The sequence below is a fragment of the Neopsephotus bourkii genome, unplaced genomic scaffold, assembly GCF_033783945.1.
Source record: "Neopsephotus bourkii isolate Nb327-2 ecotype Australia unplaced genomic scaffold, CSIRO-AGI_Nbou_v1 NB_1825, whole genome shotgun sequence".
NCBI classification, from domain to species: domain Eukaryota; kingdom Metazoa; phylum Chordata; class Aves; order Psittaciformes; family Psittacidae; genus Neopsephotus; species Neopsephotus bourkii.
In genome coordinates this window covers 6,309,964-6,334,721 of record NW_026902298.1, presented here as the reverse complement: position 1 = coordinate 6,334,721, position 24,758 = coordinate 6,309,964, and the positions used below count along the sequence as shown (strand labels likewise).

The 24,758-nt window shown below is 39.6% G+C and overlaps 1 protein-coding gene across 9 annotated transcripts in view; it reads right to left on the bottom strand.

The window, feature by feature from the left end:
• Positions 1-24,758, bottom strand: part of FAT3 (FAT atypical cadherin 3) — a 410,737-nt gene that overhangs the window by 63,972 nt on the left and 322,007 nt on the right. For all 9 annotated transcript variants that reach the window (XM_061343747.1, XM_061343753.1, XM_061343751.1 and 6 more), the window contains 6 exons: positions 23,035-23,310; positions 21,487-21,697; positions 14,115-18,188; positions 6,810-7,006; positions 5,587-5,740; positions 3,096-3,329 (listed from right to left, as the gene is read on the bottom strand). In XM_061343747.1, coding sequence (XP_061199731.1) covers positions 3,096-3,329; positions 5,587-5,740; positions 6,810-7,006; positions 14,115-18,188; positions 21,487-21,697; positions 23,035-23,310 — 5,146 coding nt within the window. The remainder of the gene's footprint in view (positions 1-3,095; positions 3,330-5,586; positions 5,741-6,809; positions 7,007-14,114; positions 18,189-21,486; positions 21,698-23,034; positions 23,311-24,758) is intronic.

Below are 24,758 nucleotides of genomic sequence, written 5' to 3'. Positions count from 1 at the left end.
GAAGTTTATCAATTTTTTAATGTTGTGCTAGCCACAAAGACCCCGTGTAGGTTTTCTCAGTGCTGCTGCTCTAGCACAACCCTAATTCTTTTGAATGGGGCTGGTGCTGCAGTTGCCTGATGGGTTTGCTCAGATAGTTATACCTCAGCATTCACTCAGACTCTTCTCATACCTTAATTTGGAAAGGATGGAGTAATTTGGCACTTTGATTTGAAGACAGTGGGAGGTGGAAAATCCTGTGAACTCCTCTAAAAAACTGTAAACCCAGCAATTTCCTTGTATGTCTTAGTTTGTACATTTCCAATCCTGGTGATGAACTAGCAGGAAATACTATCTTCCAGAAATACTAAGAATTCTAATGGAAGCAGGGTGGGAGAAAAAACAGGCTCCCTAGAGGAGCTGTGGCTGCCCCATCCCTGGCAGTGTTCAAGGCCAGGTTCGATGGGGCTTGGAGCAACCTGGTCTAGTGGAAGTTGGCCCTGCCCATGGCAGGGGATTGGAACTGGATGAGCCTTAAGGTCCCTTCCAGCCCAAACCATTCTATGATTCTGTTTGTTTTATATTAAAGTTACTAATATATATCTTAAGACAGGGATGTACATATATTCTCTGTCTTTCATGTGATCATTTAATGTGAGATACCTAACTACATGGAGAGGTTATGTAAAATGATCTTGTGTACTACTACAGTTAAAGCCATTTCCTTCTGTTGAATACTGTGAAGAAGAATCACATCTCGCCTTCAGCGTCTCCATCTGGCACAGCTAGTTTCTAAGCATGTACTCAAATTACAAAGATACAAAACACCAATTTATGTTCCAGTCCTGAAATTTCCCAGGATGCTATGAGTTCAGGAATTTTGAGAGATATCAAAAGCACAAGGCAGATATAACACTATTTTCCTGCTAACTAGAAATGGTCTTAATTATCCAACAGCACCTGACCACAAAGTTTTCAGTTTTATGTTTAAATTGTGTTTAGTTACAGACAACAAACTGACTTCTCTCAAGTTTTATCTCAATGTCTTCTATACATATTCTTATCCTTACAGTACATGGCTCTTTAAAGTCCAAAGCAGAAGAATGGGAAGATTCTAAGACTGATTGCAAAATTTCTCATGAATGTTAAAAATTGATTTGTATGATGATTACTAGCTCCACTGATGTTTTCAGGATAACGCTCCACAAAACCTTACAGGAATATCATAGCCCATTGGGAAGATCAATAATACATTTTTCTCTCTGATGGGAACATTACACTACCTGAACTCACTCAATATGCAGCAATAGGGAATCAGTGGTTTTAGTATGGACTACCAAACAGAACAACAATGAATATAAAATCCAATTTTAGAGACCAGAGTTACTTTCATATAATACAATGTCTTGTTTGATTTTCAGGTCTAATCATCAAGGAAGCACAGAGCTCCTTCCCATTAATCACACACATCCCTTTAACTTAGTTTCAGAAGGAAGATGTATCACAGTATCACAGTAGGTTAGAGATTGGAAGGGACCTCAAAAGATCATCTAGTCCAATCCCCCTGCCGGAGCAGGAACACCTAGATAAGGTTACACAGGAACGTGTCCAGGCGGGTCTTGAATGTCTCCAAAGAAGTCACAACCTCCCTGGGCAGCCTGTTCCAGTGTTCCGTCTCACTGAGAAGAAGTTTCTTCTCAGGTTTAAGTGGAACCTCTTGTGTCAATTTGTACCCATTCCCCTTGTCCTTTCATTGTTTGCCACTGAGAAGAGCCTGGCTCCATCCTCGTGACACTCCCCCTTTATATATTTATATACACTAATAAGGTCACCCCTCAATCTCCTCTTCTCCAAACTATAGAGACCCAGCTCCCTCAGTCTTTCCTCATAAGGGAGATGTAGCCATTAGCTCATGTTATTTTAAAACTTTTTTATTATTATTTTTTTCATTGTTAACCATATCATTATGTAGAGTTGGTAGCACGAACTTTTACTGACAACTTTTTATTCTAATTCTTTCTATCACCCCTCTCACCTTGAATGTCATCTCACCTATGAGAAAAATGATAATTAAGGCAACAGTGGAAAACAACACCACTGGGTCTTCACACTGCTCAGTAGTTTACTACCGCTAATTGGCTTTTCACTGCAGGACAGTATCATAATTTTAAATTTGATTTTTCAACCAAGGCGCTTAATCCAGCTTTTCATAGGTACATTGATGAATGCTCGCTGCTCCTTTACCGATTCCTGTACATTTACATTAACAACTGAGACATCCCACATGCATTGTACTTAAAAAAAAAAAAAAAGATTTTAACATGAAATATTTTTTAATTCAGTGAAGTTATTTTATGTGAAGTTATTCAGGCCACAGCTTTTACAAAACATCTCCAAAACCACAGGAAGAAAAAATAAACTAAGGGGTTTATTTATTCCAACTGAAGTGAATGTGCTAAAAAACCCATCTGATATTCAGTAGGTTTTACCACTGTGTTATGCAAAAAACCCTCCCCCTTTAAATATTTATAATTGGGCCCAGATTTCAAGGCTAAGGTCCTCATATAATAAACTATCACACTTTAAAAGAATGCACAGTTAAATAACCAGAACATTTATAATGTACATTCACACCGTACAACAATAGTTTTAAGCTAAGTTAACCAGCTGGAACAAATGGGATTGATAGCGATATAAGACTCTAGAAAAGCTGTGATTAATCAGATATAGGTACCTATGGCACGTAACTATATTATTTGCACAAACAGGCTCATGGGTATTCAAAATCATGGCTCAAGAAAAGAGATGATACCACTGGAGGAAAAATGTTGGAATTTACCCCCAAAACTATCATTTATCCCTAATCATAGCTATCACCCATCAAGACAATAAAAGACTACATGCTTGTGTGGCATCTATGATGCTTTTCTGTTTGTAATACCATTATGTCAAGCTCAGCCATGAGCATTTAGAATTAAAGAAATACAAGAAAGAAAAATGGGAAGGATGCAGTAGTAAAAGGAGGAAAGGCAGCAATAAAAAATATGATCTGTATTGCAATTCCATCAACCACAGAGTTTTCCTGAGCATTAATTACTGTTCACAGTGTTACTCACCAACATCAGGATCCGTGGCTTGGACTCTTGTTAACAAAGCTTTAGTGGCTGTATTCTCATAGACACACGCGGTGTAGTGATCAGATGAAAACACTGGTGGGTTATCATTAACATCTTCCAAAATAAGATGGATTTCTGATTGGCAAAACCTGCCACCACCATCTGTGGCTCGGGCAACCAAGTTGTACGCAGGGATTTTCTCTCGGTCGAGAGGGACCAAGGATTTCAGCTCACCTAAAATTAATTAAAAGCAGCATCATCATTACTACTGTAGAAGCATTGCTAATTCTAGATAATGTATCTCAAAAATATGTATTTCACAAGAGTAAAAAAGAGAAAAAAAATAATAAATCTTGCTTATTCCAACGAATGGATTAGAATCTCACAGCAGTGTCACTTCTCACTCTCTTTACCCAAGTGAGTTGCCAATATGAGCGCATGGATGACAATGGTGGCTTTTGAAAGCCTGCACCTTCACCCGTATGAACACCACCATGTTTTTCCAAGACTGGCTTTTGATTACTCTAGAGTCCCAGGCACAGAAATATCCTGAATGCGGTGACAGCAGCCATAATGAACTCTGAAGTTTTCTAATGCTACTGTTCAAAAATAACATCAACACCCCTCCTCTTCTCCCCACAAAGCAATATCCAACTGGCTCTGAATTCCTATAGGTACCTCTAGCATCTCATTTGAAACAAACTTCTTATTCTCATACAGTGACAGGTATTGCAAAAAGCATTAATAGCACAAAAAGCCATCTTATTCAGACTGTGAGAGCTTTACCCCTGATCCATTCTCCACTGTACACATAACTGCCAGACTTTGTCATGTCAGCAAACAGCCAGCACTAGTCAGAAGATAAGTTTTGGATTAATTTTGTAAAAGGTGTAATTTGCAGTTAAATACAAAATTTGTTCTTGAAGAAGGCAATACTTCCCCTTCCACACACTGCATAGATCTCCAAACACCTCCTTTTTCATCAGTAACACTACAGAAATAGCAGGTCCTGCTTCCTGCTAGTCAGGCGGAGGAGGCATTGCACAGAGAAGGACTTAGTCTATCATTATGGAAAACAAATTCCTAAGAATAACAGGGGTGGGATTTTTATTCAGAGGAAGATGATTTTATTTAGCTTTGCTTCATAACAACCATAATATCTAGATCTTCACAGTATCACAGTATGCTAGAGATTGGAAGGGACCTCAAAAGATTATCTAGTCCAATCCCCCTGAAGGAGCAGGAACACCTAGATAAGGTTACACAGGAACGTGTCCAGGCGGGTTTTGAATGTCTCCAGAGAAGGAGACTCCACAACCTCCCTGGGCAGCCTGTTCCAGTGTTCTGTCACCCTCACTGAGAAGAAGTTTCTTCTCAAGTTTAAGTGGAACCTCTTGTGTTCCAGTTTGTACCCATTACCCCTTGTCCTATCATTGTTTGCCACTGAGAAGAGCCTGGCTCCATCCTCGTGACACTCCCCCTTTATATATTTATATACACTGATAAGGTCACCCCTCAGTCTCCTCCAAACTACAGAGACCCAGCTCCCTCAGTTGAGATCAGTATATTTTTTCCAGACCAACTGCCAAATGTGCAAGAACTGTGCCCACAAATTCATTACAGACATCCTTCCTCCCCAAAAATATGTGTATAAAATGAATGTCTTTTTTTTTAAAGGGTCTAAATACCAATATATATGGACCAAAGTGGAAGAAGTGAAGTCTAAAGTTGAAGAAGGACCATGTCAGCATCTTCCCCTCTTTTGTACCATAAAGATTCTCGGGCAGGCACATGGAGGGCAGAGACATGATTCAAGAAAGCCAGCATGGCTTCACCAAGGGCAAATCTTGCTTGAGCAACCTAGTGGCCTTCTGTGATGGAGTGACGACATCAGTGGACAAGGGAAAAGCTACACATGTCATCTATATAGACCCTCAAAACATCCTTCTCTCTAAATTGCAGAGCTACAGATTTGATGTGTGGACTGTTCAGTGGATGAGGAATTAGACGTGTGGTCACAGAGTAATGGTCAACAGTTCCATGTCCACACAGAGATCAATGATGAATGGTGTCTCTCAGGGGTCCATATCTGGATGAGTACTTTTTCATAACTTCATCAGTGACACAGACAGTGTGATTGCGTGCACCCTGAGCAAATTTGGAGACACCAAGCTGAATGGTACAGTTGACATGCCTGAGGGACAGAATGCCATCCAAAAGGACATGGACAAGTGTGAGGAGTGTGTCCACATGAGCCTCACGAAGTTCAACAAGCCCAAGTGCAAGGTCCTGCACCTGGGTTGGGGAAAACCCTAGTACCAATACAGGCTGTGGGATGAGCAGCCCTAACAAGAAAGACTTGGTAGTCCTGGTGGATGAAAAGCAGGACATGAGCTGGCAATGTGTAACACAACTCTAGTTAAGGAAACTAGCACCCGCTGATTTTGAGGGATTAAGCGGACTATTTAAAAATGTTCAGTTGTGTTCTTACCATTTTCTGGATCTAATAAAAATTTATTGTTCCCAGGACCATAGAGAGAATAGCGAATTTCACCGTTGGACCCAATGTCAGCATCTTTAGCACTGATTTTAAGAATGACTTTGTTTGACGGAATGTCTTCAGGAAACAGTGCTGTGTATGCAACCTAGAGACAGAAACAAATGTAAGCCATGCTATAAGAAACAGTACTGTGTATGCAACCTAGAGACAGAAACAAATGCAAGCCATGCTGTAACAGTATTTTATAGTCTTTGCCTAACCTTTATTTAAACTCTCCATAGTTCATATTTCCACATAGGAAACAATTTTTCTTTACATAACCCTTTCCTAGAAATTCAAATTACTGTTAAGCCCCGAGGTGTCAAAGCCAATGCCAAATTATGACTACTGAAAGGGCTCGTCTTAGGTGTTAAACGCAGTCTCGTTTTCTGTCTCCCATTTGTTCTATCAGCATCCATGAAATGGACACTTTAGTGAGTGTGCTACCAAAGGGAACTGTTTTTATCACCTCACCCAGCAACGTCTTAGGGAGATACAGTCTGTGATTCCCCAGAGTGGTGCTTGAAGTGACAGTTGTCTATCAATGATAATGTAGTGATGGGAATTATATGAGAATATATACACACACACACATATATATGTATACATATATATATATATATATATAAAAGATACAGTGAGCAGTACTGTTAGGGGTTTCATCCAGACTTTCTTTCACACAGACCTTTCTACTGAACTAATACCAGTTCCTTTCACAGAGTAAGCTGTGGTCAGGCCACAGTGCATGCACACTGACAACATGACAGCAAACTATATTCTTGCTTTTCCACTGGGTCTCTGGCATCTGCCAGGTTTAGAAAGGCTGGACTTAAAACTAGATTGCAGACATTTCCACACTAGTTGTGAAGGGAAAGCACATCTCTTCTGCAGGGGAACAGTGGCTACCCAGTGCCACTTCTCAGTGTTTCATTTTTTCCTAAAGCCAACTAAGGCCACTGCAGACAAGACTCTTTTGCTAGCTTTATTAGACCATTATATTTCAGTCTTGGCTTTACAGGACTGCTTTACCTTGCAGCCCACTCTGGATTCTTCAACTAAGACCATAAGGATGAAAATGGGCACCACCTGTGAATACCTGTAAACAGCAGGGACACCCATAGGGAAACTACCACTCTCAATACAGTAGATGATTGCCGTTTGTATTGCCAACTCACCTGTTCACAAACTGGACTGTTATCATTAACGTCAGTGACGGTCACTTCCACAGCAGCTTGGGTTACAAAGAGGCCATCCGTGGCGGTGATGTTCAGGTAATAAATATCTTGCTCTTCCCGATCTAGGGGCCTTTTAACATAAACCTTCCACTCATTCTGAACCAGTCCCAGAGCAAACTTCCCTTTGGGATTCCCTCCTGCAACAAGACAAGCAACATGGAATGGGTTAGGTGCCCCATCAGAGTTCCCACCTACCTTAAACATCACAGAGGACCTGAAGTAAGCAGCCGTGATTTGTTTTACAGTGATCGCTGCTTTCAAACTTGCAGGCTCAGGAAATCTGTAATAAGATTACACTCCCTGTGTTTATTGCCCCCCGAATGCCTCGTACAGAAGTGAACCAATAACTTTCAGTGGAAAGAAAATCCATTTAGCAGAGCTGAAGATGATCTCTTGTTTAGTTCCCCGTAAGGGCAATCAAATTCAAACTGTGAATAATCAATAGTCCTCTCAGGCTGGTACAATTGTCTTTCCACTTAGTCTCGGGAGAGGATGTAATACACCATAGCTCTTGTTACCAAGACAATTTCATTAGCTGTTGATTATGCAATCAAGGACTGGAAGTGGGTTCTATTAAGGAATCCTCTAATGAAAGCTTTATCATACAGCTGTGCTGTTCTGCTCATTAAAATTCTAGTTTTAAAAAAAGTTTACACGACACAGGAAGACACATTAGTATTAAATAGTTCTAACAAGAGGTCATTTGAGGAGCAGTTGGAAGGTAAGCAGTAGAATTATATCAAATGTATCTGAGAGTGAAAGCTGGTGAAAGGAGTGCAGGAGATGAAGCAGGACAGCTTTATGTTGTGCTGTAACACTGACACTGGACCTGGCAATGCTGCTTTTCCACGTTATTAAATTGCCTGGTGAAAAAAGCAGGTTGGGACAGGGTAAGTTTTGGTCCACATAATCCGAAGGAAAGAAGGAAGCAAGGATCAAGGAGGACACAGTTAATGTTTCTAATAATTCACTTTCATCTGAAATGCTACAGTCCTCTGCCTGATTCATGAAGAAATCACCTTAAAACATCTTTCCCTGAATTCAGTCTCAACCCCCTGTCAGAGCAGACAGTAAAATCTTTTAAACCAACATTTAATGTGGCTTAACCCCAGCAGGGAGCTAAGCCCCACATGGCTGCTTGCTCATTTCCTCTTCCAGAAAGAAGGGGGAGAGAATTGGAATGGAAAAATTGTGGAAAGTTGTTGGTTGAGATAAAGTTGGTTTGATGGGTAAAGCAAAAGCTGTGTGTGTAAGCAAAGCAAAACAAGAAATTCAAGGCAGGTGTTCAGCCATCTCCAGGAAGGCAGGGCTCCATCACCTGCAACAGTTACTTGGCAAAACAAAATGCCCTCACTCCGAACGTCCCTCCCTTCCTTCTTCCACTGCTTTTATTTCTGCCCATGATGTCATGCAATATGTGCTATCCCTTTGGCTGGTTGTGGTCAGCTGTCCTGGCTGTGTCCACTCCCATCTCCTTGTGCACCCCCAACCTACTCACTGGTGGGGAGGGTGAGGAGCAGTAAAGGCCTTATCTCTTTGTAAGCACTGCTCAGCAATAGCTAAAACATCCCCATGGAATTAATGCTGTTTTGGTCGCAAACCCAAAACACTGCACCATGCCAGCTGCTATGAAGGAAATTAGTTCTACCCCAGCCAAAGCTGGTAAAGCCAAGTACCCAATGTTCTATGCCCAGCATCTAACATTACCTTGGTCTGTAAAAACATATCTGCACGTTTAATTATTTCAAGCACTACAGTCATAGCAAACTCCTGTGCTATAGAAACTGAGGAGAATAAAACATCACACTGCTCCACTGGGTGAACTTTCATTCCAGCTAACCTCATTTCCAGCTCTTTCCCCAACTTATTAAGCTCTCTTGTGCTCTCCCATGCAGAAATGCAATCTGAGAATTACTTTCCATGTTTCTCATGTTTAAAAATGGTATAAAAATATTAAGGGAATGCTTATTCTTTCTTGTAACAAGATCAAGAATGTAAGGCATGCTAGTGTACTTTTGCTTAAAAACTTGTTCAGGGTTCTGACATGTGTCATAGGATCTATTCAAGCTCAATGGAAAGACCAGGTTCTTAAACCTTCTTCTCTAGTACTTGTGTTGAATGTTTGAGTAAATAAGTATTTAAAAATAAATCCAAAGCTGGATTTATGTGAGCTTCCTCTGCTGTCAAGTGATTAGGTGTCACTGTTGTTGCTTTTGCTGTCACAATTCTGTCAGTTCCCAGGGACCTTCTAACCCAAAAAGGCAGAAAAGGTCTGAACTTGAAACTGAACTTAAAAACCAAGCAAGAAAGTCTAATTCGTTCTACATCAAAAAGCAGAAACGAGGTCACAGGCTAATCTATGCCTTCTTCGCTAGCTACCAGTGACAAGATGCACTATTTTCTATTAATATGAAAACTAAGTCAGTTGAGACAGGCTGTGCAAATTTTTCTTGCAAAGTGTCACCATTTGTGCTATCTGTGTCAAAAAAACCGCATTGTGATTAGTAAGTTTCCGGAAAGTGTTCAGATATGCACTCTAATTATAAAAGACCCTCTAATCATACCAAGCATAAAACTGGTATCTCAAACATAGCTTTATTTTCTGATCACAAAACCAAGCAGATCAGAATTTTCCCACTGATTTCTATGACATTCTGCAATAATCATCAGAGGACTCAGTTAAACTTGGTTTAGACTGTTGTGTGATAGAAACACACACGTCTCCTACAGAGGGTTTCACATTGTGTTGATGTGCACTATAGGACAGATCTGAATACAGTCCAAGGCAGTGAGAATCTGTCCACTGACTTGAATCTTAATGTGACTTCAAAGGTAGAGCCCTTCTAACATTAAATTCTCTCTATTCAGTTCAACACCCGCATAAAAAAGCTTAACTCTCTTTTATGAAAGGCTGTAATCTTGTCATAGTGAGTTTAATGTTGTAAACCATTAATATAAATGGCCTTAAATATTCTTATTTAGCTTCATGATATCAATCAGCGCTTTCCTGCGTATTAGTCCTTTTGTAAAAGGAAATGATTAACTGTCACGAATAACTATGAAGCAATACACTCAAGGTATGGATATCCCATTGCTAAGAAAAGAGGAAAGGTAAAATCTAATTAAAATCAGCTGGTGGCTTTTATAGCTGGCAGTAACACTAGCTTGGAGCAATTTTAAAATCACCATTGCTTTGTTGTTGTTGGAATGGCTTTGAAATCATGCATAGGAATTTGGAGAATATGTATTAAAAAAGGGTCTTTGGGATCTCTTTTTCCACCCTTTTACTCCACTAGAAAAGGATCAATCTGAATGACCAATAAACCTGTGCAATAAGCAGCAAATGTGTAACTGTTTTACCTGCATGCGTTATTCATTAGTGCTACCTCTCTATTTTTTTGCTTCTCAGGACTGGCTGTATACTTTGCCAATGAAAGACAGAGGTGGAAGTTGTACTATAAAGTGTAACAGAAATAAGGAGATGTAAACACTAAAATACCATCAATGAAATAATCTTAAAAAAACCCAGAAAGGAAAAAAAAAAAATCCACACTGTGGCCCAGGGAACCATTTTTTAGCACTTTTACATATGTCTTGACGCAGATCTCATTCTGCAGTGATTAATTAACTTTTTCACTAATATATGTAAGCAGATTCAGTTTCCTAGGGGCGTTCTAATTAATTAGTTTTTCACTCTGAATAATGTAGCTTTTCTAAATGGAAACCTCCTGACTCCATGTATTAATGGATTCTTTAAAATCTTCTGGCAGTTTTCTTATGCTCTGCTTTGAATGTCACAACAGTGAAGTGCTGGCTACAAAAAAAAAACACTCCAGTAACTTTTTAGAAAGGCTTTGAGGCTAAAAGAATCAGCATTATCTTTTATCTTTTGTTACTTCAAGTCTAAATAATGCTCGCACTCCCTCCCTAGTCAGCAAATAGTACAAAGCCAAATCAAGCTCAAGTTTAAGTAAAGAAAGAAAACAGTCAGATACAAATGAAATGCAGAGACACACTGATCCAAAATAAACAAATCCTGACACACATCATTACTAAAGCACACACAGAGGGAATTATAACAGCTAAAAGGGAACTGAAAACTAGAAGCCAACAGTATCAGTTTTCTCTGTGATGTCCCGATCCGGGACGGTGAACTGAATATTTACTAACTTATTCATTTAGTTTCTCTCTTACATTTATGCATTTATTTAGGTACTTTTAATTCCCAATTTGCATTACATAAACCCAGTAGGTTTATCCACCACTCCCAGTTTCAGATGTTGCATGTTTACTGAGCTGCTGAAAGGATAAACCCAATGCTATAAGCTCTACTATCGTAAAATTGCAGACGCTATTCTGCAGCCTACACCACGAGTCCTCCCCAAACACTGAAACATCCATTTCTCCAAAAGTCCAGGATTTCAAATATAAAATAAACAAAAACATCGCTTTATTAATACAGGACAATCAACCCAGCAAAAATCCCTACTATGTACAATACCAGTTCTTTCTTCCAAAACACACTATCATCTTCATTGTATTCAGCTGAATCAAGCTTAAACACTATTATTTGTACCTAGATTTATGTGCCTGATGGAGCCTAATTAACATCACTGAGGAACACAAAACACTTTATGGTACCAAAGTCTTAGCAACTGACATTCTTCTGATGCCTTTTCCTAGTTTATCACTGTTAAAGCACAGTAATATGTGGCTGGATCTAGACCGGATGAATATCCCAGCAGAACATCAGCAGAGTCCTGGTTTTAGCCAATATGCCTCAAATGATATAGGCAATGACCTCAAATGAGCCTTCAAAAGAAAACTACTGTGCTCCCTAAGTGCATTTGTGTCATCTGCACTTCCTATTGATTTTCTATTAAGATTTATATATAGTGCTTTTGCTCTGTGAACATCTGCAGCTGCTATCAAACTACAAATAACAAAGGGTAAGTGCAAATTTCTCCCCCACAACCTATCAAATGCAGATGAAGGTGGATTTGAAAATGGTGACTACTTGGCAATAATCATGGAAACCAATCCTAAACTGAAAGAGATAAAATCAGAATGTATTTATCCACCAAAATATATCTACGCCTTTCCAAAGTTAACCAGAAGACTGCAATAAATGTATTTCTCAAAAGAATGCAAAGGACTCCTCTTCAGTGATTATGCCTGACCCAGAATGTTTCTTTCTTTCATCTCCTAAATGATGATTTTTTCCATCTATCGTCTGCATGCTACTTTTCTCCAGGTGCATTTGCACAAAGCTCTTTTTTTTTTATGTATCCACCATGAGAATGATGTCATTCTCGTAATTTATTTCCTTCTCCCTTTTTGTCAGTGTCCTGGTTTTCCTCTGAGTTTATTTATTAAATTCACAGAAATTTCTATGGCACAAAATGCCTTCAGAAATCTACAGCACTTGAATAATCATCTCCCTAATCTGATTCCATGAAATATTCAAGAGCAGTTCCTGAACTCAACATCAGGTAAAGTTTGAATAGACTATTTCGTTAGTGAAACTAAACTTTAATATGTTTTGACATTTTAATCAAAAGAACCTAATTTCTCCTTGTGTCCCCAAATTCAAAGGATATAGTCAAAGACAGTGGAATGTCTGAGCTCACACACTTTAGCAATTGCACAGAAGGCATTAGAGAAAGGTTTGGGCTTTGACATCTAATGTTTTCAGAAACTACAATACCAGCAAAATACCTGACATATTTTGAACTGTGATAGAAATTAAGGTACACAACGATGTATCATTATTGAGACATGTGACAGTTACTATTCAGAAGTCCAGCTTTTGCTAAATTAACAGCACAGGGATGTGAAGAAAACATGATTATGTAAATAAAAGCACAATTCATTGTAAGAGATGATTGAAAGACTTCAGAATACAGAGGAGAATATTACCTTCAGCTAATGATCATGGTACGCCTTGTTACAAACACGAAGGGTCTGCATTTCACAGAATAGTACTTTCTATTCTGGGCTCCCCATACTCCTTCAAATACTAAAAAAATCTCTAGGATGAGGCATCGACAGCTAATGCACCTTGCCTAAAGCCTCCAAATCCTGTGCTTTATCCACAAGACTATTTTTGTCTCTACTTCTAGTATCCTACAACACATCCTACTATAAGCACGTTGTCTTTGCAAACCTTTAAACTGATCCTAGACTTTCAAGTAAACAGTCAAAATGAATTTTTGCCTGCTTTGAAATGATGCTACTTCTGATGTGTAACACACGCAATCTATTGCTAACTGGAATATCAGACCTCTCCCTACACACCATCCCACAGCTATTTCCAATCTGATAGCTAACAATGGGGTAGGAGCCTTGTTTTCTAGAGCTAAATATATAAACTGTCATCCTATTAGTTAAGTAATTTTTGCCCATATTCTGCTTCCTACATGCAGCTTTGTGTAATTCTATCCAGTCAGAAAAATGTGAATTTGTCCAATAAAGTAGTTATTACTAGGTCGTTAATAGTAGCTCTTGGATTGTGCAGATAGAAGGGAGTGACAAAACTGTTCCCTAGTAAAATCTATTAGACAATGCAAACTGTAGGTAGAAAAATAACTGCAGCACCCCATCACTCATAACATACACAAAAGCCAGTCTGAGTCTAGGAGAAAAGAATGATAATAAATATAGCACAATAGGAAAGAGCAATGTTACCACACTTTGAAAAATACATTAGTCATGTAATCAAAATTGTTTTGTGCATGGCACAATGCATGGCAGCTGACCAGTGCTTTTAAAGTGGGTCACTATTTCCATGGCTAAAAATCTGTGCTGATAAGAAATGACATTCCCTGGCTCCCACTCCTTCCAGTGTAAAATTCATTTCTCTCCCTCCCCCCCCCAGTAATGGTATTTCGGTTGAAACATTAAGTCATGATAGTTTCCAAGCTGACACATGAATTATGATGGGTTGATGGGTCACACTACATTGCACTGCAGCAAATCATGAATCATTAATCTTGGAAAATAGAACATAACATAGACAGACACACACTCACACCCCTTCCCTCTTTTTAGCCTTGCAAGTTGCTGCACATTCTGTCCAAATTAAAAATAGATAAATAAATGAAATACACCTGGGAGATATGAAATTCTCTGATTTATAGTGATAATTTAGCAGAAACCCTGTTAAATGTTCACCTAAAACTGGATACAGGCACAGTTCTCCAGTAAAGCTTGTTTTGGGAAGAAAGCATGTAAATGGCTTCTTACCTGTAATATGGTAGCTAACCTGCCGGTTGACATCAGATGTGTCTTCATCCCAGGTGCTAAGAACAGCCACGACTTCCCCTGGAGGGTCACTCTCCTTCACTGACCCTCTGTACACATCGTGCTCAAAGATGGGTGCATTATCATTTATATCTGTCACAGTAACTGAGACCAAGGTGGTTGATGACAAGGATAAAGCTTCCCCCAGATCTGAGGCCACCACTGCGAAGGTGAAAGAAGGATCCTTTTCGTGGTCCAGATCCTTCAGTGTGCTGATCCAGCCACTGTTGCTATCAATGGTGAATGCTTCTGTGATCTTCTCCAGCTCCGATTCCACTGCAAGCGTATAGGTGACCTGCCCATTGGCACTTGAGTCTGCATCAACAGCTTTAACTTGCATGAGTTTTGTTCCTATAGGCATTCCTTCCATTATTATAGCATCATAGCTAGCGGTTTCAAACATGGGCTTGTTGTCATTTACATCCAATACCTTAACCTCCACATCCACAGTCAACACAATGTCTACTCTGTCTAATTGAATGGTGGCTGCAACTTTGAAGTGAAAAGCAGAATTTGTCTCATGGTCAAGCCTCTTATCCAGTTTTATGAGCCCTGTGTCCTGTTCTATGATGAAAACCCCATCTCTGTTGTTTTCAGTCAGCTCACCATTAACTGTGCTATACAAAGCACCCTGATTAGGCACCACATGCAGAATGTCAACGGTACTACCTATGAGGGTGTCTTCTGCTATGGTAAAAGAATACTGGGGTTGAGAAAAGGAAGGCAAAATAGTTTCTGGGGGTAAAACATGGATGTAGACAGGAATGAGGGAATGCTTTACAGGAATGCCACCATCAACTGCTTTGACAAAGAATGACAGAACTGTGTTTTTCAGCTGGTTAAAGCTACCCTTGGTGACCATCCATCCATTATCTGGATCTATTTCAAGCAGATCAGCTACTGAAACAGAGGCTTCACTATACAGAGAATAGGTAATTCTGGAATTCGCTCCATCATCTGGATCTACTGCTTGCACTTGGGTCACCAAGTAACCTTTCCCAACATCTGCTTTGACACTTGCTCTGTATTCGACCGTCATAAATTGAGGAGCGTTGTCATTCTCATCCACTACTATAACTCTCACAGTACTAAATGTAGTCCGGCCACCTCCATCGAGGGCTCTCAAAAATATACCAATATCACTTTCCAGTGGGTTTTCCCGGTCTAACCTCTCAGTTGTCATAATCTGTCCATTGCTATCAACTAAAAATCGGTCCTTGGCAAAGTCATTTATTATGGAGTAGCTTATCTGGCCATATACACCTGAATCCCCATCCGTTGCCTTCACATGGATTACCTTAGTTCCAGGAGCAGCATTTTCTCTAACCTCAGCAACATAAACACTCTGTGAAAAGACAGGACTGTAGAGGTTGGCCCCAAGGATCTGTATGTGCACCTGAGCTGTGCTAGTGAACAGCCCATCTGACACAGAGACATTTAAACTGTACATGGGCTCCATTCTCTGTTTGCGATGGTTAGAAAGGGTGATAATGCCACTCTTGCTGTCCATAATAAAACTGGTCCGATCATTTCCTGATAGGATGCTGTACTCCAGTCTGTCAAAATCAGAGCTGTCAGCATCAGAGGCTTGGACGCAAGTCACAAAATGACCCCGAGGTGCCAGTTCACTCACATACGATTCATATATTAACTGGTTAAAAACTGGAGGGTTGTCATTCATATCTGTAATTGAGATACTAACAAGAACTTCACTGCTTAGTGGTGGGAACCCATTATCAGTTGCTCGGACTTTCAAGGTGCACTGCTGTATGAGTTCATGATCCAGCATGCGAGCTGTCAGAATTAGGCCACTGCTGCTGTCGATATGGAAATAATCTGTGCTGTTAAAGGTGTCCTGGACTATCTGATACTGCACAATCTTGTTATTGTCAGAGTCAGCATCAATAGCAACAACTTGCAGTACAGGAGTCCCAATCAAAGATGCTTCAGACAAAGTAGCATTATAAGCTGTCTGATCAAAAACTGGAGGATTATCGTTAACATCATTAATGATCAAGTCCACAGTGACCTCAGCTCGAGCACCAGTGAGGGCATCACTGGCTCGCACCATCAGCTTGAAGAGAGAATTTATTTCATAGTCCAGTGGGCTGATGACACTCAGAACTCCAGTATCAAAGTCGATATTAAACTGGTTGTAGGGATCACCATCGACAATGATATAAATTATACCCTGGCCTTCTGGACTGGTTGCATTTATGCTCAAAATTGGTGTGTGCATTTCTACATCTTCATTCACGGAAGCTGTATAGAAAGGCTTGTCAAATACAGGCATTGCTTTGTTCACAATAGTGATGGGGAGCTCTACTGAAGCAGACAACGATGGGTTACCTCCATCTTTTGCAAGAATGACAACCACATACTCTATGTTAGACAAATCAGAATTGAAGGCTTCTTTTAAAGTGACACTACCAGATTCTCTATCAATTTCAAAATGTCCATAGTCTTCCTTCAGAAGATATGACACCTCACCATTTTCATCCTTATCTTTATCAATAGCTGTCACTCTATATATCATGGTACCAGGCTCAGCATCAACTTGCACAGCAGCATAGTATGGAAGCCCTATGAACACTGGGGCATTGTCATTTATGTCCTCAATGTAAACCCTCACCACCACTCGAGCGACACGAAGGTGATCCAGTTCACGGCTTGCTTCCACCACCAGCTCATATAGCTCTTGTTCCTCTCGGTCAAAGGGGATGCCAGTTGTCTGAATGACTCCTGAGGTGGACTTTATTCTAAACTTGTTGCCTGGGTTTAATATACTGTATTTCAAAGGCTCATTGAGGCGGTTACCAACAGCATTCACCACAGCCACCTTTGTGATATTGGTGCTATTTTCTGAGATAGAAGTGGAATAAAAGTTCTGAGTAAAATGTAGTCCACTGTCCATGGCTTCTTTGACCATTATTGTCACCATAGCAGTGCTGTAAAACTTCCCATCAGATACTCTTACTATTAGCATATAATGGTCTTTGGAGAGGCTATTGTTTTTGATGGTGAGTACCCCTGTGGTTGAATCAATTAAAAAATGTTCCACATTGCCTTCAATTAGGCTGTATGTTAGTTCAGGAGGGATCTCTGAATCTGGGTCTGTAGCCTTGACTTTGAGAACCTCAACACCAACGTATGTGGGCAGGAGCAAGACTGTCTCGAATACAGCCTGGCTGAAGACTGGTGGGTTGTCATTAACATCAGTTACCTCAATGGTCACTTCAACTGGGCTCTCTGCTGTAAGCTGGGGATTCCCATTGTCTCTGACGTGCACGTGAAAGTGGAAGTGGGCTATTGTTTCATGATCTAAATTTGCAATTGTTCTGATTGCACCTGTGCTGGAATCTACAGTGAAATACTTTTTTGCAGTAGATTCAACAATCTGGTAGACAAGCAAAGCATTCTGATTGCTGTCAGCATCAGTGGCACGTATTACGAGGGGACTGTTACTTGCACTCCGGACTATGCTGTTCACAGGAGCAGCTTCACTTATGCTGCCTGAATACTGAGAGAAGAGAAAAACTGGTGGGTTATCATTTTCATCCACAATCTGAATGTTCACAGTGGCATTTGATGCCATGCCTGCCATATTTGTTGCCTGTATGATCAGCTGATAGAAAGAAGCACGTTCATAATCAAGGGCCTTTTGACTGGTGATCACTCCGGAATAAGGGTTTATAGAGAAGACTCCATCCACATTCCCATCTTTAACCTCATAAACTAACGTGGACTGACTGATAGCAGAAAGAGAGATGACAGAAGTACCGATATCCACATTTTCATTAACCTCTGCTTGGTATTCTTTGAGAGTGAACTTGGGGTGGGAATTATCTGCCATTGTCACAGATATCCGCACAATTGCTGTTGCAGATAGTGGTGGAGAACCTTGATCAGCCACTTTAACTGACAAAACAAATTGTCCCATTGTGGTTAAGTCTGGCTCTTTCAGTAGTGTGATGATCCCTAAAACTGGTTCAATCTTGAAGGTGTTTCCTGTGTTTCCTAAAACACAAATATTGGAACCAAATTAGAAATGAAATACGATGCACTTCTTGGTATTTTAAACAAGGAGCAACTAGCTGCAATTTGTCAAAGGCAGTTAATGAAAAGAAAAAAAAAATAATTCTAAAGGCCCTTCCAACCTTCTTTTCTGAAAATCAAGTAACTCAGCACATGGTATAGGTGTTTAAAACTTCAGAATCTCATGCGCTGCTATCTGTACTTTGATTCTGAATATCAACATCTGAGCAGCTGCTGCATGTACATTTTTCCTACTGAAGTGGGAAAAAACATTCCTAAATTACAGGAATTAGTCAAATACATGTACACCTAAGGCAAAGAAACTAGATCAGAGGCTAACAAGCCAATTACATGACAAATGGTTAACAACTCAGGCTCTTAATTGAAGTGGATATTAAGCAACTGTAGAGAAGATTACAGTAGTTCAAGACTCAAAGAACTGAATATAAGAAGGTTAAAGTGGCATTTAGAAAAATAAACCAGAGCAAATAGCATAGAAAAGATATTCAAGTATCTTGTGGCACAAAGGTTTATCATATGATCTCTGAGGAGGATGAATGAGATTTAGCAGAAAATGTCATGTGTTTGTTATAACATGAAAGCAGGGATACCACTGAGTGCAGAAAGGTGAAAACAGTGAGTATGGATCATGGACCTTGTTTGGGGTCTTTTTTTCTTTACAATCTTTTTGCCAGCCTCTTCTTCAGCAAGACAGATTCAAAAGTTTTGGTATGTATACTTATCCTGTAATTACAGATCACCTTTATTAGGCAATCTGTATTTTACTAGTTCCTTGTGTGCCTGCATAACATATAAGATGCTGCATGTGTCTACGGCATGTATAAGTATACAGACTCTTTCTCTGAATTTGAATCTAAATACAATCAGCATGTATTGAGTTACAGTGATTCCAATAATTATGTGTTCTTGCGACTGTAATTTACATTTTAAAATCTAGAACTGCTTCCAATCTACAGTCAAGCATCCATTCATGACCTGGAGAGATATATGACTCAGGTAACTGTTGATAAACAAGAGATTTCTTTTAATGGTAATTGTTACAGGTGCTGTGCTCTGTACATACCAACTGTGACAATCGTAACTGGAATACCAAATACACAGAAACCTAAATGCAAACTATTTTTAAGATAAATTCACTACACATTGTAAACCCTGGGGCTTGGAGGCTAATTTAAGCTACATACTACTCTATGTAGTTCAGTACATGACTGGTAATGCTTTCTATTTATATCCATCCTTTCATATCAGCAAAGTTTACTAACTAAAACAAAGATTGTGATATTCACTGAGGAGCTGAGACTCTGCCAGAGCTACAGCCTCTCATACAGATCACAGTATCTGTCACATTTACAGACACTACCAATGTTGCTGCAGTTATTTTGTCAGTGTATGCTAATGCAAATGATTTTTAGCCACTGAATGCCTCATGTAAGGCCAAAGCTGGTTCTGCTTAAGGAATTTCTTCTGAAATTACACAAAAGCTACTTTCTTTACCAGTTGTTTCCTTCACACGTAAGGTGATGTAGGCAATTCCCTTGAATAAAAGGCCTGTGTACAATCTGAATGCTGCAGTTAAAATCAGTATCCTCAACTGCAGGTTTTAAGGATCATAGAAACTACAGCAGCAGAAGAATGAATTTTTATGAATCTGGGATTGGAATACATGTAGATAATGAGACTGGGGGAATATGTGGCTCACAGTAAATGGAAGTTTGAAGCCTGACACTGCAGGGAGAGCTCATGATGAAACAGAAACAGGCTGTAATGGAAGAGAGAGCCTCTAGAAAAGAGAAAAAAAATATAGATTAAGAAGGACTATCTAACAGCTAAAGCATCCTTTCTAATCATCATATTTTCTGTGTGCACCATGCATGATTCTATTAACAGTGTACAGCAGCCATACTTCTAGCATGTCAGGTTGTTCTTTACACTGTGGTGGCACCTATAGGTAACTGGGTTGGAGCCTGTAATAGTAATAAGGTGTCAAGAGAAAGCTGGGAACAGTCTTGAAAAGCATTCCACCAGGAACCTGATCTGATCTGCTCTGAATCTGTTCTATAAGGCACAGTGTTGTCCTGCCTAGTCACGTGTAAAATTTTCCCTGATCTAAGTTAAAAGCCACTGGAGAATACTGAGAAATAACTGGTAAAATCAAATGCAATGCACAAGGGAAACACTTGTTTTGTAGTGCTAAGGTCTTTACAGGACCACAAGGGTGCAAGTTCAGTTCAATGCTTTTAGATGTAAAAGACTTCACCTCCTGGTGTGCTTAAGGGACTCTACTTCCACAGAACATATAGGATAATGACAAAAAAAATTCTTTAGATCTTCTGTTAGATTCTATATATATTATATTGGCTTAACTTAAGGTGGAAGCTTGAAATATAGGAAGTTAAATCAATAAGAGATGGTGCAGATATTCTTGTTTCATTACTTATTTTTTGTCATTTAGCCTGTTTGTAATCGACTTAAACCATCCTACTGACAAGTCTTTAATACAGGGATACTGTAGAACAAGAGCCTAATGCTGGGAAAGGCTTGTGATCTGATTAATATGGAGACAATCTACAGTATATGAGACTGCAGATTTGTTAACAAAGGTTACAAATTTCTACTTCCTTCTGTCTTTTCCAGACACCCCGCTTGTACATATGTTAATGGCTTATCTCAGAGATAATTCTTAACTTCAAATCCATACATGCCAGAGAAAGTTACATTCATTTGCATGTGTGGCAGAAATAATGCAAATTTCTCATGGCTGTGCTGTTGCACTTGCAGAGGAAAGCTTTTTGGTACAGATTATGTGCTGAATGCAAATACCCAGAGCTTGACAACAAAAGCAAGTTTATGCTGGTATCACCATGCCCTCCCTTAATTTCAAGACACCTTACTCCATTAAAATGCTATGGCTGTTCTGACCAAAGTTTTTAACATAGCCCTGGCCTTAATCTCTATGTTCCTCTGATCTGAATATTGGCAAAAATGCCAGGACATACCAGCTGTGGGGGCATTTAATTATGGACGATCCAGTGTGTACTAGACTGAAGCCAGCAACCTGAGAAGTCACTGCTGTAGCTTTCAATAACTATCATCTGTGATGGTTTTGAAGCAATGACTTAGCGGTAAAAGGCTCTGTAGCCATCTAGTGAATGAGATTCTGTTCTGGTGGGATTCTGGTGTAGTAGCTTTAAAAAACAGCCAACAGGAAGACTTCTCCTTTGCCCAGCTGCACAGTCTCATTTTCAGCCTCTGTTCTAACCTGCTTCAATCGTGTAGATAAGCTCTGCATTTTCTCCTTTGTCTTTGTCCAAAGCTGTGACCTGCAAGACTGCTGATCCAACTGCTGCTGATTCAAACACGGAGGCTTCATACAAGGGGCTGGTGAAGTATGGACTATGGTCGTTTGAGTCTTCCACATTTATGGTGACTCTGGCCAGGTTTCTTCTGTAAGGGAATTCTTGATCTCGGACCTATAGAACAAATGCATAGACACTTGATATCCATCTAGTGAAAATTCATAAATATTTCTTAATACATGCTAAATGGTCATTCCTTTGCCTTGCCATTCTCTGCTTTATAGCTGAGGAAAATAAACCTTGCTCGTTGTTCCTTCTTTCAAAGAGCTACAAACAATTCTATCCACTGTGATCAGTTGTGTGTCAGTCCAGTGCCTGTAGCTGACAACAGACTTACTCATCGTTGTATATGTACAAACCTTTCTGAAGATGATGGTACCAACAGTAAACAGAGTAGGAATTACACCTCAAGAAGTGCTGAATATTCCCAACAGAGGTATTTATCACAGCCCCCTCAATCCCATACAAAATATCTCAGCACTGCTATACTGATAATCTTACCAACACAATGCCCAAAAGTTTGGGTCTTCTTCAACAGAACAAAATACCTACTGTATCAGGTGGAGCGCAAACCCAAGCATCAGGAAATGACCCCTGCCATCTATTTCTCTCTATGATTCAGTTATATTTATTTCTTAGCCTGCTTGCCAAAGGACTGGCAGTTTGTTACTCTTCAAGTCAAGACCCCCACTCAGTTGCTGCTCACTGGATCTCACAGCAGCTCTCTGATTTCTAGGGTCCCTGCCCAAAGATGGTCCTGTACCTAACACATAATGAGCTATTCCTGAAAAAGGTTCTCCTCTGCAGGTGTCTTAAAGTGATTAAATAGTGTATTACAATTTTTAATGTAACACAGACTCTTTTTTATTACCCTCCAGTCCATAATACACAATCTTCACTGGAAAATACACAGATTTATGTTCTGTAATGTGTCCAGACTGAGCACAAAAGTGATATTTTTTTTTTTTTTGCATACCCAAACATTTGGAAATGTAGATGAAAGCTATTTTGTGTATGAAGAGTTTATGTACTGAAATAGGTCCCCAAAAGTAAACTATGAACAACGCTTCTTTCTAGAAAGCCTGTGCCACTCTCTATGGCCAGAAAGCAGTTATCTCCCTGTGAGTAACTTCTCAAATAACTTTCAGCCTCACTTGAGAAACTCTGAAAATTACCTTGAGTGAGAGCACCAGATGCCAAGAGATTAAATAATTTCCTGCTTGCTCTCCCTTGAGGAAGCAAATCACATCATATTCCATACAACGAGGTCACAGTAAGTTTCCCAAAAAACCCAAATTAAAAATGTAAAATAAATACACAGCGGGGCAGGCAAGATGAAATAACGAGTACTTACTGCATTAAGAGTCCTTTGCTTGTGCAAAGACATAAAGCATGTATGCACCTGAAGCAGCAGTGATTGTGTCTGGGCTAAGTGAATATTGCATTCTTACCATGACATTAAGGATGTGCTTATCTTGAGCTTCGTGGTCTAATCTCTCAGCAGTATAGAGCACCCCAGTGCTGGGATCAATTCTGAATTTTCTCATGCTGACTGTATCGATGCTGCTGTGAATAGTGTAGCTCAACTTATGCTTTTCATCTCTGTCTATAGCTTCAATTTGCAGAATTTCAGTATCAGGGAGGATGTCCTCTGAAATGGTGACATCGTAACTTGGCTGAGAGAATTCTGGGCCATTATCATTGTTATCCAACACTTTTATAAGAACCTACAGTTAATAAAAGAAAACATTTGAAGTTATTAAAGGCTAGTCAGAGTACTGAAAAGGCACCTAGAGAAATGTAATTTACTTTAAATGGCTGATGATGTTATGCTGCTGTATAGTGAGACTGAGAAACATAATTTAATATTAAGTGCTTACTGTTCGGATCAAAAGAAATAGAAAGGATATGACTCTGGAGGCAAAATGTTTCTAATTATAAGACCTCCTCAGACTCTGATGAAGTCCATATTTTCAGTATCTATAGACTAGAAAACATTCCTACAGGAATGTTATAGGAAAGGTTTTCTCATCCATTGTAACTGCTCTGGTCTAGCAGACTTCTAGAGCTATTATGGTATTTCCTTTTCCGTTCACTATTAATAAGGCCATAAAAGAAACCTTTCAATGTTACTTAAATCTACTTTTTATACAATCAAGATTTGGCTAAATCCTGATTATTTGCTGCCCGGTACGTTGTGTTTGCACATATTAGCAATGTCAAGTCGTGCTAGCAGGGGAGACTTCATGTTATGCTGTGTTGACACTTGATGAGGCAAGAGCAGGAGACATGCCATCACAACCACGTAAGCCTACCCCCCACAGATCAATACATACCACCAAGTACATGTAATCCCAGGGCGTTGGTGGCTGGGAAGGATTATTTCTATGGTTTCATCCTTGCTCTTCCTTTGCCAGTGATGGCTGTCTTTATTGCCAACTAATTCACCTTCCCTTTGAACACCTGTTTGTCTTCTTTCTGTTGCAATTTAATAGTAGAACTTCTACTAAAAATGTGAACGAATGAACAGTGCCATTTGCTTCTATAAAACCTCAGTATTTATTCTTACAGAAAATTGGAGAGGCAAAGGCAGCAAGGATGCTGCCGTTGCTGCCTATTACACCCACTTCAATACACCACAATGTGAACCTGCTAACTAATAAGAATCCCTGTTTTCCAGTCTTTGCCTTTCAAAACTTATGTGACTATGCAATATGACGCGTGTGTGGCTCTGATCAGGCTTTGTGTTTTTCACCACTGGAGGAGTCATTCCCTGGAGAAAATTTGCCTTCCATACTTTGTATGCTATGGATTACTTAGGGCAGTGTGGCAGCAAACCCCTTGACAAACTACATCATACGTAATGCAAGGAGTTGCCTCTTTTTCAGCGCTGGAAACAAAAAGTAGGTTTGCAGACTATGCCTGTGAAAGCACACACGTAATTTTATAGTGAATGAAATGGAAAAATCTTTTTATTCAAAGACTTTGAAACAAGTAATATTCCAATGAATGACACTGGAAAGACTATGTGCAGGACTCTTCCCTCAGCTGAGGAGACTTGACTCATGTGCCACGGTATTTTCATTGTTTTTCTTTAAAGCACTTGTTTCTTTTTTAATCAACTATTTTATGACTTTGCGTGATCAAGCCCTGTTCACCCATGCTTTCTTAAAAG